The following is an 18,482-nucleotide window of genomic DNA, read 5'->3' on the forward strand; positions in this document are numbered from 1 at the left end:
CACAATTTTATTGTGAATGTAACTCATTAGTCAATTAATGTAATCCAGATAGATACCGATACATTTTTCTGGCATCAATGACAATATTTGCAGGATAATATGTACATTTTGCTTTTCTGTGGGCTCATCAACACAGATTGTGGGTCCCATTGCATGTTTTCACCAGTGGCCCCTTTAAATATCTATCTAAATATCTAATGTTTGAAATATCTAAATAAAGCATCGCTGCCTTAAAGCCAGCAGTGCCGTCCTGCAATTCTGGATGTAATGATCATAAGCTTCTCTTCCTCTTAGATAGCCATGAAGGTTACCTCACTTCCTTCACAATGTGGTAAACCAGCTCTGGCCATTGAGCTGAGTGTAATCCTAGCCTTTCTTCCCACAAATTCTGTTCTGAGAATTTTAAATCTTCTCATGAACTCTTGGCACATATAGGTGAACTGCATTCCTTTCAAGAAGTAGCTACCCATTTTCAAGTAATAGCTTAGGTCTGTAATTCCAGAATGAAAAATGAAGGGATAGAAAGACAAGTGCATTCACACATTCACACAAACACATACACATACACATACACACACACACACACACACACAGAGAGAGAGAGAGAGAGAGAGAGAGAGAGAGAGAGAGAGAGAGAGAGAGAGAGAAAGAGAGAGAGATATTTATGAATGTGTATAGCCAAGTTGTTTTATCAAATACAGACCCCTCTCGAAGAAAACTACAATGCACAAGGAAACATTCCTGCACACTAGGCAGTGAAACCAACAGGAGATGTGCAATAGCCTTGCTCACTTCCACTGAGGTTGCAAAAGGGAATTTCTGAAGGATGCCCTTGTGCAATTTTGCTTGGTGCTCCAATATTAAGTTGGGGGAAAAGAAGATCCGGTGTGTAAGATCTCATTGCCTCCAAAGGTGCCCTCAGGCAAACTGACCACAACCCCAGATGGTTGATCTAGGAAACAGATCCAGGCAGTTAGTTGTAGGGCAGTTATAAAGATGAGTGAGACATTCCACATTCTTTGTATACTCAAAAGGAGCAAAAGGTTACAGTATGAAAGGAGATTGGGTTGAATTCGATCCAATCTTAGTCATATTGGAATTCCCATTTACATCAATGTGAAGTTATGATTAACTTAGGTCTCATGTATTATTTCAAGATTTAAACACGGTTCTCTACCTGCATTAGAACCAACTTATATGAAATTCCATATTGATCTTGCTATCTGCCTTTACCCATCAGCATTCAACCAAGCATTTCATTCTTCAGAAATGCTTTTCTCCTGACCTTCCCCAGATCTCCCTTTCCCCCAGTTCAAATCTCACCTTTACTGATCTGGCATTTATACTATTTCATTCAAGATGCAGGGAGGTTGTGGTTTGTTTGGGGGTGGGGGAAGGAAGGCAGTCTGCACATATTCAGATGCAACTCTTCTCACCCATCTGCCAGCATATTGAACATGAGAAGCATACTGAACCAAGTTAAAAGTCCACCCAATATGAAGGAATAAAATCCCTGCCACAGAACATTTGTTCTAACTTCTCAAATTTTACATATTTGTAACAAAGAAGAAAGTAGATGTCACTTGCACCCATCTTCTAATATACTACATCTTCAAGACCCCATCAGATTTCTTTATGCAATTGGAAGAAAGATTTCAGATCAGGCAATGATTCCTTAATCAGCGAAGGCATAGTTCTATTGATGGGGGGGGGGGGGGAAGGAGAGAGACAATTAGGGAAGGTGGAAGTGGAGCACATCAAGCAAGGGTTTCTCAATTGTACACTGCCTCAGAGAGCAACATAATTTCATGCTGATACTGAGCTTCCTACAGCAAACCAGGACTTTGCCAACCTTGGCAAACTTAAGCTGGCTGGGGCATTCTGGGAGTTGAAGTCCACACATTGTAACGTTGCCAAAGTTGAAAAGCATTGCAGCTTTGAATGATTCTTGGATGTATTAGAACTACAAGACCCAATTCTGGAACTTCTAGTTCCAAGACTTTTAGGTCACAAGTTCACTGCCTTAGTACAAGGAAGGGCTGTGGTTGTGGGGGAAAATAAGGAGAAAAGTGCATTATATATTTCAAATTGGCTTGAGCAATTTTATAAAAATAATAAAAGTGGGGTATAAATTTAAATAAATAATTAAAATAAAATAAAATAAAATAAAAAAATAAAATAATAAAATAAAATAAAATAATTAAAATAAAATAAAATAAAATAAAATAAATAATAAAATTAAAATAAAATAAAATAAAATAAAATAAAATAAAATAAAATAAAATAATAAAATAAAATAAATAAAATAAAATAAAATAAAATAAATTAAATACATAAATCCCTCATCCCATAGGATATGATAGACCTCCAGGGGCTCATATGCCCCACAGAAACTATGGGAAACAACTGAATCCATAAAATCGGATTTTCCAACTTTGAGTTGGTCAGATATGTTGAGTTCGACTAGGAAACACTGAGAGTTGAAATTCAATACATATGGGAGACAGTAGACCAATGAAAATTATATAACTTAAAAAACAATCTCCAGAATTCTCAATTTACTGGAACAAGCTTTAAGCAGTGGCAAAAACAAGTAGTCTTCTTTCCCCCCCCTTCACTCAAGTACTATTGATCAGTCCCATTTCATTCAAAATAGGGCATAAAATTATATCCACTGTTTTTAAAAAAATGCCAGACTCTCAAAAAATTATTTTGAGAGGCAAAGGTTTGAGGGTATGCTATCAACAGACTGTACTGAAAGCAAACAATAGAACTAAAGTAGAAAGAAAGAATTAGGGGTGAGAAAATCTGTATTTTTTATTATTATTTTGCAGATAAAAGAAATAGCAATAATGCTCTTTGGATAAATTTCTATAGCCAAAAAAAAGTCTCATTACAAAATGAAGGCTACAGAACAGTTTTTTTTAATTTCTGTAATTAGTGATCACAACTGGAATTTTAATTTATTTGATATTCCTTGATTAATACTGCCATAATCAATGTATATTCCTAGGAACAAGGGAAAAAACCCATTTATTCAAGGATAGAATATTTCACATGAATTCTGTACAACTGACCTCTAGACAAGAACTTATGTCAATTTGCTATGGCATCTGGAGAACTGATATAAATTATCTGAGCTTCAGTTTCTATGGCTAAAAGCCTACATCAGAAGAATGCTGTAGAAGATAAATGAAATAAGCATGGCCATTCATACATAAAGTGTTCTTATTTGAGCTAAATTTCTACATTCTTTGGCCTATTCAGATTGTTTTTATGGAGCATTTGTAAAACCAATCTGGGAAGAATTATACTTTTATATTGCAAAAATAAATATGCACATAGGCATCAACTGCAGCTGGGCAATGACAACTCTTTTGGCCACAGAAGGTTAAAATGTCTTAAAGGTCATGGATAAGACCCAAAGGTTGAATTCCCCCTTAACTTTGCCCCCAATACTTTTGCCTGGCCTTTTCAAGTGCTACAAAATCATGAGATTTGGCTTGATCACCTGAATATTTGTAAAACAAAAGCATTCCTCAACCATCAGGATAAAGAAAGACTGGCCCATTGGAATGGAATGGGCGGGAATATTCATGCCTGAGGCTTCCTGTATCATCCACCTTCCTGGATGGGTTGGGGGTGGTGGTGGCTTGACCCATTGTCTCCAGCCATGGATTGAGCTATCTGCCCTCCATCAACTCTTTGATTGTTTTACCTCCTTCCCCTAATCCACTCCTTGATCAGACAAGGGTTTGGTCAGGGGAGGGGGAAATGTGGGTGGAGAAGGGATCACAGCTCTTGAACTTGATTGGAGGAGGAAAGCCAATGGTGGGAAGTCACGAGCCAATGGCACCCCAGAAGTCCCAAGCTTTATAAACCGTAGCACACTGGGTGGACAGCACAGGATCCCAGAGGAGAGAGATCATTGCTGGTTTTTCGGCGGCTGGTAAGCATGAGGGGAGAAGCGGACTCTGGGGGGCGCTGCTTTGGAAGACTTCCAATTGGAAAGGGTAGACTGAATAGGGGGTGGGAAAGAGACACGCGGGAAATTTAAAATTCCCGAGATTCTTAAAGAGTTTGGGCGGTAGGGTTGCAAGGAGAGTTGTTGCTGGGCTTTCTTATCTCCCATCTTCTGAGCACGTGAGATCTTTCCAGCTTACCTATCTTTTGACCTTCCAAAACTATTTATGGACCGGGTGGAGTGAAGGCAAGCTGCAAGCGGAAATTGGTACCCTGCAGAGGGTGTGTGGGGTTGGGTTTTTTTCTGATTTTTTTGGTGAATGGGAGGAGAATCGGGCCTGTAGACGTGACATTTCTTTTTATTTATCCCGGCAACTCTTTCTTTCCTCAAGACCTTCAATGTTGCTGCTGCCCGCGCTTGATTGTTGGACAAGGCTAATCTGCAAACGCTCCAGTTCCTGCAAATGGTTGCTTTCTCGACGCCAGGAGGGATGCGAAAGGTAATAATGCGGGCAATCCGGGAAAGGGGGGGGGATCCGAGGAAGTGGAAAACTGAAACTGCCCCTTTTGAGTTGACTCTTGAGGACCACGTGGTTGGAGTGGTCAAAGGATCCGCTTTAAGGTCTTTGTGGGGCGAGGAAGTGTCTTGGACCGGTGCTACGTGGGTGGAAAGGTTTTTGGGCAGCCAGGCACCCAACCCAACCTGCAGATCTGAAATTAGAAGAACACTACCGGCATTTCAAGCGGGTGAGGGCGCGGTGTGGTCCTGCACATTTTGAAGATCGTTTTCCGCTGCCTCGACGCCACCAATATAGTTGCACTGCCTTGTAATCTCAAAGAAAGTGCTTCCTTGTATTGGTGTCGTCTTGGTCACGTTGTCTCCATTGCGCGCTGGGGTGTACGTGTGTGTGTCAGAAAGATTGAAGCGCGTCATATCGCAGGAAAAGGCCCTTCATTCAGATGGATGTTTTAAAAACTTTGTGGCCCTCGTCTAATCCAGGTATCTTGCACCATCCGCCGTCCACTGGCCATTACAGGCGCTAAGTAGTACGGCTCCGTTTCGGTGTATCGCCCCTAGTGGTAGAAAATGGGAGTGGCCGCCTTACGCAACTTTTTATAAGACGGCCGAATCCCGCGTACTTTTCCTCGTCCGTATTTAGCAGCGGCGGATTCGCACGTGTTTTAAAATCTTCAACCGTCCCATGTAGGCGATCCTTCTGAACCGGTGGTAGGTAGGATTGTGTTGCTCACAAGCAAACTTTCGGTTGCGGGCTGAGGTCAGCCACGGACCGGCTATTTGCAGAACTCTATCCCAAATAGGCGGCGTGTGGAGCCGGAACGGTTTTTAAAAATTGTTCCGTTAAAGTTTCGTATGTTTAAAATATTTTTTTCAGGATCTGAATATAAGGGTGCAAACATTAACCAAAAGAGGCCTCCTGAAGCCCACGCAGACAGTGGCACTTTCTTGTAGTAATAAATTCAATTAAGTGCTATATTGTTTGTGTGGGATTTGGGCCTGGCAGAACTACAGACTGCCATCTTTTTCTGCCTTATCTGGAATGGATGTGCATTTTGTCTTTTATGCTGTCTAATCCTTTCCTTTTTCTGTCTGCAGAACTCGCTAAGCCAAGAGAAGAGTCTCCACAATCCATCTCGCTGACTGAGCTTTGCCCAGATATGGGCACTTTCTTTTTTCTAATCTAGAAAGTGCTTCATTGTTTGGGTGAGGCTCTGACTCAGATTCACTCCAAATTGGAACTCTGCTTGGAATGTCTTTCTGGTGTCAGATGTTCAGTTCCTGGAGGCAACTTCACCAGGAGTTCTTCTGTTGTGTATGTGCTCATAAGTGCTCCGTGATGAAGTAGTTTCTAGGTAGCTCAGACAGCTCTCTGGGGCACAGCTTGGCTGCACAAAACCTTCTGCCTGGGTGCAGCTCAAACTTTAGCACTTTCATGTTAAGCAACTCTGTAAGTGCTACATTGTTTGGGTAGCTCCCAAATCAGGACTTTCCAAATGCATGGAGAAAAATCTTTTTCTGTATACTTATATATAGCATGAAAATGTTAAAACTGTATCCCGAGTCAAAATTTTCAATAAATGTTGCAAGCAAAATAAAATTGCTATATGTTAATAGGCTTATTTTGTGTTAAATGCTCATAGATACCAAGAGGGTGAATGTGAAGGAACCCTTATTTTGAAGGTCTTTCTTTCAGCTTGTTGGGGTTGGAAGTTTGCAACACAATAGTGCTCCCCAAATTCTAATTTACAAAGGCTTATTCCATAATGGCTTTCTAAAGTGCCACTGGGAAGTTCATACCCATTCATATTTCTAATGTTTAGCCCACTAAGCAACCTCCTTTTTAAACAGATTAGCTAACTTAAACAAAAAGTCTGTGTTTTTTTTAGTTTAAAATTCATGTGCAATGAGATATTTTTAGACAAAATGGATGGGTTTATCTTTGGGTAACCCTCTTAATAAGACATTTAAAAAGTTGTGAAAACCAGATAATCATAAATTCAAGCAGAAGTTTTCAAGCTTTATAGTCTGAACACTAGAACCAACACCAGTTCATACATGGAACTATAGATAACTTGGGTTTCAAAGAAATATGTTCAGCTGTATTACTGGCCCATCCTAAGATTCACTGCTTCACCTTCATTGAATGCCAAGTGCATCAGAACAACGTTCTTATCTCTTATTAAATTAGAAATTTATAATGCATGTCTTGGGGAGTAAAAGTTTTTTATCAATTTTGATCTTTAATGAATTGAAAACGAACATCATAAATCCCAGTCCAAACTTGTGCAAGTTTTTAATAGATGTCATTTCAATCCTGTTGTTTGAATAAGCTTTTTTTTTATACCACAAGATCCGTTTCTCATGAGTCCAAGCTACAATCACTCCCTCTTGTAAGTAGGGTTCCATAGCTTCTGGAAGGCAACAGTCCCAGGGCTCTTAAAAGCATTTTCATGGCCTTAAGTACCTTCTTTAAAAGTCTCCTCATAGTTTGCATCCTTTCAACCAGATGGACAATTTTAGACCTTCACAATTTTCTCTCCAACCCATCCTGAGCGAAGGAAGGAGGGGGAGACTTTATTAGCAAAGTTCAGCCTAAGCAAATAACACACATGGAAAGTACATTTTACCCTTTCATATATTCTCTAAAAACAAGGTTGATGCAGCTGCAGAGCTAAATGAATGGCTTCTTGAACACTTACCATAGTTGTTTAACCCAAGAAATGCAAAGTGGGCGAGTCTTATCTGCAGCATCACAATTACTGGACCAGGCAAGGAACTGCACATGCACTCATGCTTATGCCATGCAGTCACCCATGCCTTACATATAGCACTCTCATGCCTGACATTACTCAATCCCCTCAGTCTAGCAGTAACATTAGAAGGAATAAGTGAATCCTCAGTTCACAAGAAGCTTGTTTGAAGATCATTGGATTCCCTCACTAAGAAACAAGCAATTTTAAGCAGCAGGAAAGACTAATGTAAGTTACTTTTTCATCACATTACTGTGAACAGCCATCAAAGGCAGTTACTAAACAGGACTACCTGTATACAGATTATATGAGGATGCAATTTGCTTGGGATGTATAATAGAAAGGCTAGAAATGCTGAGATTGTCTGCATCAGAAATAAAACTTATGACTAGTTAAATGAAAGGACATGAGAGTGTTATCAGAACTAACCAAAAACCCAATTTTTTTTGAGGTTCTGGTAATCACTTGGGTCCTAAATCATAAAGGTTTTATTTCTCATGCAGACAATCTCAGCATTTTGAGCTTGGCGTTTCCATTATACATTCCTAGCAGACATTGGTGTTTTGAGATGAGAAATCCTAATGGTATTGCCACTAATGGGCAAAGGCGTACCAGAATATAATCATTGGACTGTGATCTAATATATGTCTACCAATATATTTTAATTTGAGAAATGCAGTACTGGAATACTAGATATGAGTTTTTCTTGGTTGGGAATGGAAGAACCCTTTGTGGAACTAGAAAAAGTGTTATCCTAGACTGTCAACAAACCATCTTAAGAGTATTCCATTCACAATTCTGCCATCATTCCTGTCCCATTTGCCCTGCCCTACACATTGGAGAAGTCCTTATAATGCGCATCCTAATTGCCTGGGAGAAGCCATATAATGGAAGAGAGGTTTGTTAGCAAAAAGAAACTCCTTGGCAGACATCTTTTCCATGCACAGTGAAATGTGATGGGGCTAGTTAGCAGTGCCTATTCTCCTGCCTCATGAGGTTGCAACTGCAAGTAGCTGTGCTATGCGCTCAGTAATCAAAGCTCCATTTCTTCTTTCTCACAGGATAAATATGGTAGTTGGAAGAATACAACAGGAAGGGAACATGCTTACTATTCAAATTTCTTTGGAGGTATAAAATAAAATGGTTAAATAGCCTACGGCAGTAGTTCTCAACCTATGGTCCGTGGACCCCTGGGGGGCGTGATGTCATCACAGGGGGTCCTCAGGCTTGAAGAAATGTTATGATTTAAATCTCGAGCTAAGTCTTGGTGGTCTGTGGCCATGGTCCACAAAAGATATCTAGAGGGGGTCCATGATAAAGAAAAGATTGAGAACCACTGGCCTATGGCAAATGTTAACAACAGTCAAAATAGTGTCAAATTCAGGTGCTGAAACGCAAATTTGATGACTCCATACTTCCAGAATAGCCACTAGATGGCAGCACATACGGTAGCCACTGTATGGATATACAGTGTACATACAGGACAGGACAGTGATTAGCAATTAATAAACACAAAGTAAATCCTCAGGGGAAGAAGCTTTGAAAATAGAACGGGAGGAGATGGTTTTTATAAGTTGACAATATCATCTATGACATTTTTGCAAGTGTTATGAAATGTGAAATTGTTGCATCAAGTTATGGTGTTCAAATATTGCAGAGAAAGTGAAGGACATTCTCTTCATCAATTACTCTATTGGTGTTCTTAAAACAATAGTTTGGGGTTACCATATCTACCCTGCAAAAAATCCATAAGACCACTAGATGGCAAACAAGAGACAGGAAAAATTCTACAATTTTATTGCTCCCCCTCTCACCCTCTTCCTCTCCCAAGATCTGATAGTAAATGATAACTCCACAGGTAAGCAATTTATAGATTTCAAATATTTTGTAGGAGAAGTATTTAGTGCTGTTACCATTATTGAGAATAAATGTTAATCAAATGTATGGAACATTAATTTAGATTTGAGATAATTTTAAAAGACAGCAAAAAAAAGATCCAGTGATTTCAGTAATTACTGTTTTCATAAGTATGAAATTCCATATCTATTATACAGAGATGTACTTAGTTAAGAAAAGGGTTTCATTCTGATATTTGTAGATCCCTTTTTTTTAAAAAAATAGTTGTCCTCTTCTTCAAGTTACTGTATGTCATTATTTTAGTATAGCATATATACAATTCATTTTCTTTCTATTGAATTCTGTTTTCGGTATTTTCACTTATTCCTTGGTTACTATCCAGAAAACTAAGCTCCATTCATTAATGTTCAAAATAGCCTTCTCCAACTGATTATCCTCCTTATGTGTTTGATTTTGAGTCCCAAATCCAGACAATCAGAAAGTTTACTGAGTTGCAGAAGGCTAGTCCAGAAGATGGAATTAGCAACAAATATTGGATATCAGGACAGTGCTTTGTTTTTTTTTTTAAAAAAAACTCCTCTCTATATATAAGACAATAGCCAATAGGCTATATACTCCTATTTTGGGGTTTGGGTTCCCCCCCAAGTTCAAATTCTAGTCCTCTTTCTAAAACAATTCCCAAGGTCATCGATGGCTTTTCTTAAAAACAGAACAAAAATCATGATGTCTTGGTGGAGCAGTGGGCTAATGCCTCCTTAAGTAACACCAGCTGCCTGCAATTAGTGCAGGTTTGAGTCCCACCAGGCTCAAGGTTGACTCAGCCTTCCATCCTTCCGAGGTAGGTAAAATGAGGACCCAGATTGTTGGGGGCAATTAAGCTGACTTTCTAATAATGCCACTTGGGGTGTGTGTGTGTGAAAGCCCTAATAAGCAGGCAAATACATAGAATGAAGGCTACCGCTAAGCTTGTAAGCCACCCTGAGTCTTCGGAGAAGGGCGGGATATAAATGGAATTAAAATAAAAAATAAAAATATGTCCATGCTCAATGTCGGTGGTGCACATCCACACATAAGATTCATTTTCCCACTCACTGTCAAAGATCATGCATTAATGAAGTGCGTCTTTGCAAATTGGTAAGCAAAGGGAGAGAGAAAAGCCAGAGGAGAGAGAAAAGGAGGGAGATAGGCTCCAGGCTGAAGAAGGGATGGATCACTGGGGTTGGGGGTGGGGGAGTCAAAGCAAAGGGGAAAGTTAAGGAAAGAGAAAAGGAAGGAGAGGTTCACATCTGGAAGCTAGGGCAGTGATGGCGAACCTTTTAGAGACCAAGTGTCCAAACTGTAACCCAAAACCCACTTATGTATTGTCAGGTGCTGGGTGGGCGTGGCCCATTGGGTGGGTGTGGCCAGTTGGGTGGGTGTGGCCCATTGGGTGGGCGTAGCTGCGGTGGTCACGGCAGACTGGGTGGGACTAAAAAGTTCAATCAATCAATTCCAACTTTGCGAGATCTTTTTTTTTCCTGCAAGAAGTTGAAATTGATTGATTGATTTTTTTTTATTTTTATTTTTTGCACACGGCGGTGGAGGCCTAAAGCGAAAAGGTTTTATAAAACCCAGCTGAAGGCCTAGGACTGGGGCAACAGTGCATGTGCCCACAGAGAGGGCTCTGCGTGCCATCTGTGGCACGCGTGCCATAGGTTTGCCACCACAGAGCTAGGGTGAAGAAAATGTTGCAACGATGTGATTTTTTTCATTCCACCAAGATGTTAAAACACATAGATTTGTACAAGATAATGAGAACGAACATAAAAACCACAGGACTTTTAAAATTATCGTGACTAAATTAATTAATACTGTAACTAAGTGCTAAGGAAGCCTGTAGCACATAGGCTAGTAAGAAAAACATTGTCTTACACTGAAGATAGTGGTATAGTATGACTGTCACATGCAGAAACCAAAGTTAGTTGTGATTTTGCTGATCAAAAATTATGGAATTTATGAAAATTGACTGCCTAAGGAGAAATTGCAATAAAGGGAGTGTGTAAGATATGAAGAATTTAACAAGACGATGGATCAAACTTTTAGTAAGGAAATCAAATACTAACAAAAAGTCTAAATGAGGATTCAGACAAAGTCAGGGGTACAAGTGAGAAATATCCATTGACTGTCTGGCTTGCCATTTCCATGAATGCTTTAGTGCTCTCTTCAAAACACCCATGATCACATGGCAAATTACACTACACTTCAAAAAAGATGGGCCAGCAAAAGTTATATTTTGGTATTTGTTGAGTATACTAACCATGTTGTTTCCCAAAATGTGACGAATGATATTGAATGCCTCTTATCACACCTTAATGGTAAGTGAAAGGACCAAGGTTCCAATTAGTAAAGTGGATTTTATATATCAAGGTTTGCTCCTGTAATACTAAGAGTTACAAAATAGTACTGCATTTACTGTAATGACACAGCTGATTTTCTGTGATTAAACCATTCTTTTGTTGTTGTTGTTTTTGAATCCTTCTTGGCTCCTGCTGACTGCCTAGATAAGTCCACACAGTTTTCTTGAAAAGATTTTCAGAAGTGGTTTGCCCTTGCCTTCTTCCTAATGCTGAGAGTGACTGGCCCAAGGTCACTCAGCTAGCTTTCCGCCTAAGGCAGGCCTACAACTCACAGTCCTTTGGTTTATATCCTGATGCCTTAACCGCACTAAATAAACCAGTGATGGCGAACAAACTGCAACCCAAAACCCACTTATGTATTGTTGGGTGCTGGGTGGGCTTGGTCATTGGGTGGGCATGGCCCATTGGGTGGCCGTGGCTGTGATGGTAACTGGGTGGGATTAAAAAGTTCAATCCCAAGTTTGCGAGATCTTTTTTTTCCCCGCGAGAAGTTGAAATTGATTGATTGAAACTTTTTTTTGCACACAGCGGTAGAGGCCTAAAGCGAAAAGGTTTTATAAAACTCAGCTGAAGGCCTAGGACTGGGGCAATGGCGTGCATGCCCACAGAGAGGGCTCTGTGTGCCACCTGTGGCACGCATGCCATAGGTTCACCACTACAGCTCTAAACAAAATTCTATACTGATAACCAACTGAATCTGCAAAAGATGGTAACATTCACTTCACATGGTGCAAGAGTCACATAGGGAAAATACACAGGTGTCACAAGAAGGAAATTCCACATCTCACAGAACAACATTGCATAGCTCATTGGACAGTTCAAGGCAACAAAGATGCATGGGAAAATGTGTCTCTGGTGAAGGATATAGAAATACCTGTTTGCACAGTATATACAGTATGTGATATTCCATACGACATCAGTAAAGAAATTGCCATTTGAGGAAATGGTCCAAATTGCAGAATATGTGGTAGTCTCATGAAATGATAACATCTTCCAATCATAGAACTAGTCTATAAACTTTTAGTGCAGTATTGCTCAAAGGAGATAGAGAAATTCCTACAGAACCCATGAAACTACATTGCTACTGCAATTGAAAATGATGTTTTGGCTGAATTGGCAGAAATACCGTATATTGTGAATTACACCAGTTGAGGCTTTGGAGTTTGCTAAGGCCAGGATAGGAAGTCAGCCCCAAAGTGAAAACATTATTACTAGCATTGGAGTAGTGATACTGTTCTGTGATTTCTGAGTAAGTATGTAACCATCTGGATGGTGAACTGAAAGAGTCTGTTGCATTTAAAATACCAACATTACAAGAGCAAGATTACATTTTTGGGAATGAAGAAATTCAGAATCTGGTGTGTAAGTAAGTATGCAAAGATTCTGAAATTGTCATCTATGAATCATACTCCTAATCAAATTTCTGCGGATGAGAAAGACTTATCAGAAGTGAAAATGCATATAATGAAAAAGTCCATTTCCCCCCCCCCCCCCAAAGCACAGGTTTGCATTTGTTGGACTGGAAAAGATGAAAATTGGCAAACTTGGATTCAAAGTTAACCTTGACTCTTTATACCTATTAAGACAGATATGTCTATATCTATCCCTCTTAATAGATATAATAACTTTTTTTTCTGGAAAAGTAACAAGAACACACCACAAAAATTAAGAAGAATCAACAATTGGTCACACTAATAATAAAAATAATCACTGATAAATTTGATTTTAAAACATATTAAATTCAAGCATGCCTATTTAAGTTACTTTTTAAAATTGTTTTGATCCGCAGATGTAATTTATGTACAGTTATGTAATCAGTTGAATAAAAATATTAAGTTCTCATTTAAAAAGTAATGTAATTTAGGGAGCTTTATATGTAAAGTATATTGTGCACTCCCCCCCAAACCCCCCCACTGCCTCCTGGCCCAGGAAAGCTCAGGCCAACCCAATTGCGGCTTAGAAGAGATCATGCTTTGTGCATCTGCTTGCCTGTCTTACGAGGGATCATTGCCCCTGCCCCAAAAGATTTTACCAAGATCCCAGGCCTCTGGGTCCTTGCGCAATCCGCATGGCACAGACGATGTCATCATTGATGTTACTTGTCAGCAGATCTGTAATAGCAGAGAAGATGGCATGTAAGGTGCTGAATTGTAGACTCCTGTTCCTTCAGAGCTATAGAATTCCTGGAGGGGTTTCCTCAACCACCTGTTTAGGACACTTTTTAGGAGACCTTCTAGCCTCGTCTGAAGTTCAGCCCATCTCACCCTTACAGCAGCCCCCAAACTATCTGGCGGAGAGGACTGGCATGCAAGAAAAAATATATATTTTTAAAACTCGCTTGTAAGTTCTCTATAATTAACTAGTGTTGCTTTTATCCAAGCATCTTCTAAACATGGGAGATAATTCTCTTAGGTCTTTTCATGTTGTATACCTGAGCCATCCAGTGTTCCGACTGACAGGTATACACAGATCAATGACTTTATACCAATAAACAAAGGCAGACTTACCCACTGAATGGTAATTCTTATACTTAATACTAACAGCAAAGGCTGAGCTAGAATGATGCAATCCTGCCTCATAGTGACTTTTCCTTAAATGGCTGCAAGGCAGCCCAGTTAAATGTCACTGTATAGAACTGAAGCCAACCCACTTTAGAGCTCACCACTGCAATGCATTTGGCAGATGTTTGGTTTAGCGTGTTTGTAATCTTCACACCAAATGTGACTGTTAATCTGAAAGATGCCATTACTGGTGCTGCCATCAGCTTCATGGTCCACAAGCGCTGTGTCAAAGTGGCTCTCATAGAAGGCTAAGCAGACCCCTGTAGTACGGAGAAGGAAAAATGGGAACTTAGTACTCTCTTTCCAATTCAGCACAACATTTGATCTAGGAAAAGCTTGATGCTAGCCCTTGGAAAACCGTTCATGGGGATAAGTAAGCCACCAGCTGATCTTAAACTATGACTTCCATCTTCCACTTGTTGGTTGGCCATATTGGCTGGAGCTGATGGAAGCTGGATCTCAATATTTGAATGGTGACAAAAGAGTCTGTTTTTTGTCCTTTTCTTTGGAAGGTTAGTTTGTAACAGTTTGGACCACATCAGCATTGCGGTTGCCCTCAGGGGGCCGGGTGGGTATGGCCAGGGTGGGCGTGGCCTACTGGGTGGGCGTGGCTAGAGTGCATATGGCCTACTGGGTGGGCGTGGCCAGCTCTACATCGTTCGCATCAAGGGTGCCTATGGGGGCCTGGGCAGGAGTGGGACAGATCTGAGGGTCTCTGGCAGGAGGAGGGTCTCTGGGCCAGGGCCAAGGCAGTGGGGGCCGTTCCCTCACTGTTTCCAGGATGGCTTCGCGGGCCACATGAAACCACTTTGCGGGCCGGATCTGGCCCCCGGCACTTGTGTTTGACATGTCTGGTCTAGCCAATAGAATTACATTTCTAAATAATGGGTTCAGCGCTGTGCGCAAGGATAGCTCTGGGGAAACGGCAAAGAAAGGATGGCAGACTCACAATCAGCCAGACTGTATCCACGATATCCCTCCAAGCCAGATTTCTTCAACACTCGGGCCAATTCACAGCGTCCAAAGATCTTTCCCCCAACACTAAATGAAAGGCATGTGAGGAGAGACAGAAGCAAAAGATACTTCATCCCTAAAAAAACATTGAGTAGAAGAAACACTATCCCAAGTGAAGGGCTGATAAGGTGAAGGCAGGAGGTTCCAAGGTGGCCTAAGGGAGGGGAAAGAAAAATGTATTACGGACCTTCACAGGCAGTTAGAGATTCAAGCAGCTGGACCATTCATTCCATTCATTCATTCATTCATTCATTCATTCATTCATTCATTCATTCATTCATCTTTCTCTAACTGCTAGGACCTGTCACCTGTGGGCCAACTTAACAAAGCACATGTTTCATCCTGATGCTTCAGTGCTTCCCTTCAAAGGAAATCATCTGGGCAGTTAATATTTGAAATGTTATAGTCGGCAAAAAATCTATGCTTATGCTTCAGTTTGACTGTTTTCATCTTTTAATTTATTTTTCTTTGGAAAGTGCAGTTAGCTGTAGAAAATGTGCAGTTTTCCATATAATCACTCATTCTATAAGATCACATTCTCCTGAGATCTTGCAGTTCTAATCTTGGCCAGAATTCAAGAACATTGTCATTCTACCCATACTTGTTCAACCACGGTAGATGAAAGACATCAGTCACGGTAAAGATTTCTGGTAACCCAAAATCTCAATGAATAATATTTTATTTCTCTAGTTCATGGATGGAAATCTATTCCCCTCCCCACTATGCCAGAGAGATACCTTGTGACTTTTGAGGACACCCTCTCGCCTCAATATTTAGCTGAACTGCAATTCTTAGCAATTTGTTTCTTAGGCCGTGTCACAGAGTTACAAGGACTGTTCAGGTACATCCACAGGTCTCAGATTTCCTACCCAATATCAGTGGCGTAGCGTGGGTTGTCAGCACCCGGGGCAAGGCAAGTAATTTGCGCCCCCTAACCCGTGGATTTTAGCACTCAATTTTAGCACGTGCTGGGCGGCCGCTGCACTGTCCCTCCCCCAGATAGTCCCTCGCTCTCTCTCCGCACCGCACCGCACGCCTGGCACCCCCCCCTCCACAGTGGGCGGCGACCCGGTGGCTCAGATCGGATTCGCACAGCCAGCACTGCAGTGAGTGAGCCAGGCAGGGGAAGAGAGCTGCGAGCGCCCCCCCAGATGTTGCGCCCGGTGCGGCCGGCCCCCCCTGCACCCCCCACGCTACACCACTGCCCAATATTAATCTTATATCCCATTTTTTCTAAAGAAACCTAGCTCCAGCTCTGTCTAGAGGTGCAGATAGGTCACTACCAGCCTTAATTGCCTTATAGAAGCCCTCTTTAGCTGGCTGCACCTATTACTTCAGTTGCAATCAGCACAACTAACACTCCTCTTCTTCCCTGCCCAAAGTTCCTCTGTGCAACGACTTCTAGGTTCCTGTTACCTTAGAGCAGTCCTTCCCGACCGTAGCAACTTAAAATGTGTAAACTTCAGCTCCCAGAATTCCCCAACAAACATGCTGGAATATTCTGGGAACTGAAGTCCATAAATTTTAAAAGTTGCTGGGTTGTAAAACACTGCCTTACAGCAAAAAAAAAAGAAAGAAAGAAAGAAAGAAAAAGGGAAAAAAGGAAGGAAGGAAAGTCAGTTCAAATACAGTTTCTTATTTTAAACATCTTCAGTCATTATATGATTTTTAGTTCCTGACTCCTGAAATAACAGGCATTCATTCGTTCCTGCTGCCTGATGCATTTACACCGAATATTACTTTTCTGTTGTAGCCTTGAACATATGCATAATAACATGAGCAATTACAAATATGTATTAGTTTGAACAAGTAAAAAAAACCCCTAACTATAAAAGTTGTTTTAAAATTAAAGAGGGGGGGGAATCACAATACAGTGTACCAGTGAGCACTAAAGCCCCATGGTGAATCAATAATAATAATAAGTTGGAAGGAACCTTGGAGGTCATCTAGTCCAACCCCCTGCTAAGGCAGGAAACCCTATACCATTTCAGACAAATGACTGTCCAGTCTCTTCTTAAAAACTTCCAGTGTTGGAGCATTCACCACTTCTGGAGGCAGGTAGTTCCACTGATTAATTGTTCTAACTGTCAGGAAGTTTCTCCTTAGTTCTAGGTTGCTTCTCTCCTTGACTAGTTTCCATCCATTGCTTCTTGTCCTGCTTTCAGGTGCTTTGGAGAATAGTTTGACTCCCTCTTCTTTGTGGCAGCCCCTGAGATACTGGAAGACTGCTATCATGCCACCCCTCACCCTTCTCTTCATTAAACTACACATACCCAATTCCAGCAACCGTTCCCTATATGTTTTAGCCTCCAGTCCCCCAATCATCTTTGTTGCTCTTCTCTGTACTCTTTCTAGAGTCTCGACATCTTTTTTACATCGTGGTGACCAAAACTGGATGCAGTATTCCAAGTGTGGCCTTACCAAGGCATTGTAAAGTGGTATTAGTACTTCACGTGGTAGTTGCTATTTTCATTCTCTTCATTCTCTGACTGGTTATTGGGGATCCTAGGCTGCAAGACTTAGGCCACCCCATGACACAGCTTTCACTGCACCACTGCTGGTGTAGGATTATAGGCGGTCTCAGGCTAAATACCACAAAACAAGGAGGGATTTTTGTCAGAGAGTTGGGTTGTTTGTTTTTTTTTTGTCTTACTCCCCTCCCAAAGGCAGCTGTTACACCAATTCATTGAAAAGCAAATTAAAAAATACAACTGCCGAAACTCTCTCACTCTTTCAATTCTGCCCCAGCCTCCATCATCCAAAGCGCTGTCAGATGAAGCTTGCCTCCAATTTCTTATCCAAAAACGAAAGCAAACTCCTCCCCCAAATCAGAACTGAAGAAGCTGCTTGGATGAGAAGCGAAACGTCTTCAAGGAAAAACACAGTCCAGTCGCCTTTTGAAAAAGCACCTTTGGGTCAACTATGACCTGGATGACTGAGAATCTCCGTTGATATCCTCCCCCAAATGTTCCTCCCCTTTCAGAAATTTGGAGGACAATATACTAGAGTCAATTTCCCTTAGATATTTGGAGATGGGCCCTTATCATTCCAGCACGTTAAACGCACATAAAAGGCCTAGGCCGTTTCTCTTGCAGAAAAAAACTACAATTAAGAAATCTAGCTTTATGCACCTCTTCCCTTCTGTTTGTCTCAGAAAACCACATGTCCATCCCAGAGCAGCAGATAAAGGTCAGTCTAAAGAATTCATACCCAACCTGGGATTTGTACTACCCTTATTGAAAGCCACTTACTGAACAATCATTGAATAAGTTAGAAGAACAGTCCGATTCTCTCTAGAATTGAAGATGGGGTTCTAAGTTACAGGTACTTCTAGAACCCAACTAGACTTCTGTGACATTACACTTGAACATTCCTTTACTTCTGCCTTGGACTCTTACTGCAACTTTGTGTCTTCTGGCTT

General features: G+C 40.9%; 1 protein-coding gene across 1 annotated transcript; it reads right to left on the bottom strand.

Annotated features, from left to right (window-relative positions):
• Positions 1 to 6,964: 6,964 nt before the first annotated feature.
• On the bottom strand, positions 6,965 to 15,135 carry LOC310634916 (sperm acrosome membrane-associated protein 3-like; the record flags this gene model as incomplete). Its single annotated transcript, XM_083353453.1, has 4 exons — positions 6,965 to 7,031; positions 13,519 to 13,597; positions 14,149 to 14,307; positions 14,997 to 15,135. 4 exons carry the CDS (start codon positions 15,133 to 15,135, stop codon positions 6,965 to 6,967), a joined length of 444 nt encoding a protein of 147 aa, XP_083209579.1.
• Between the last annotated feature and the right edge of the window lie 3,347 nt (positions 15,136 to 18,482).

Source organism: Vipera ursinii (genome assembly GCF_947247035.1).
Source record: "Vipera ursinii genome assembly, chromosome: 2".
Lineage (NCBI taxonomy): Eukaryota > Metazoa > Chordata > Lepidosauria > Squamata > Viperidae > Vipera > Vipera ursinii.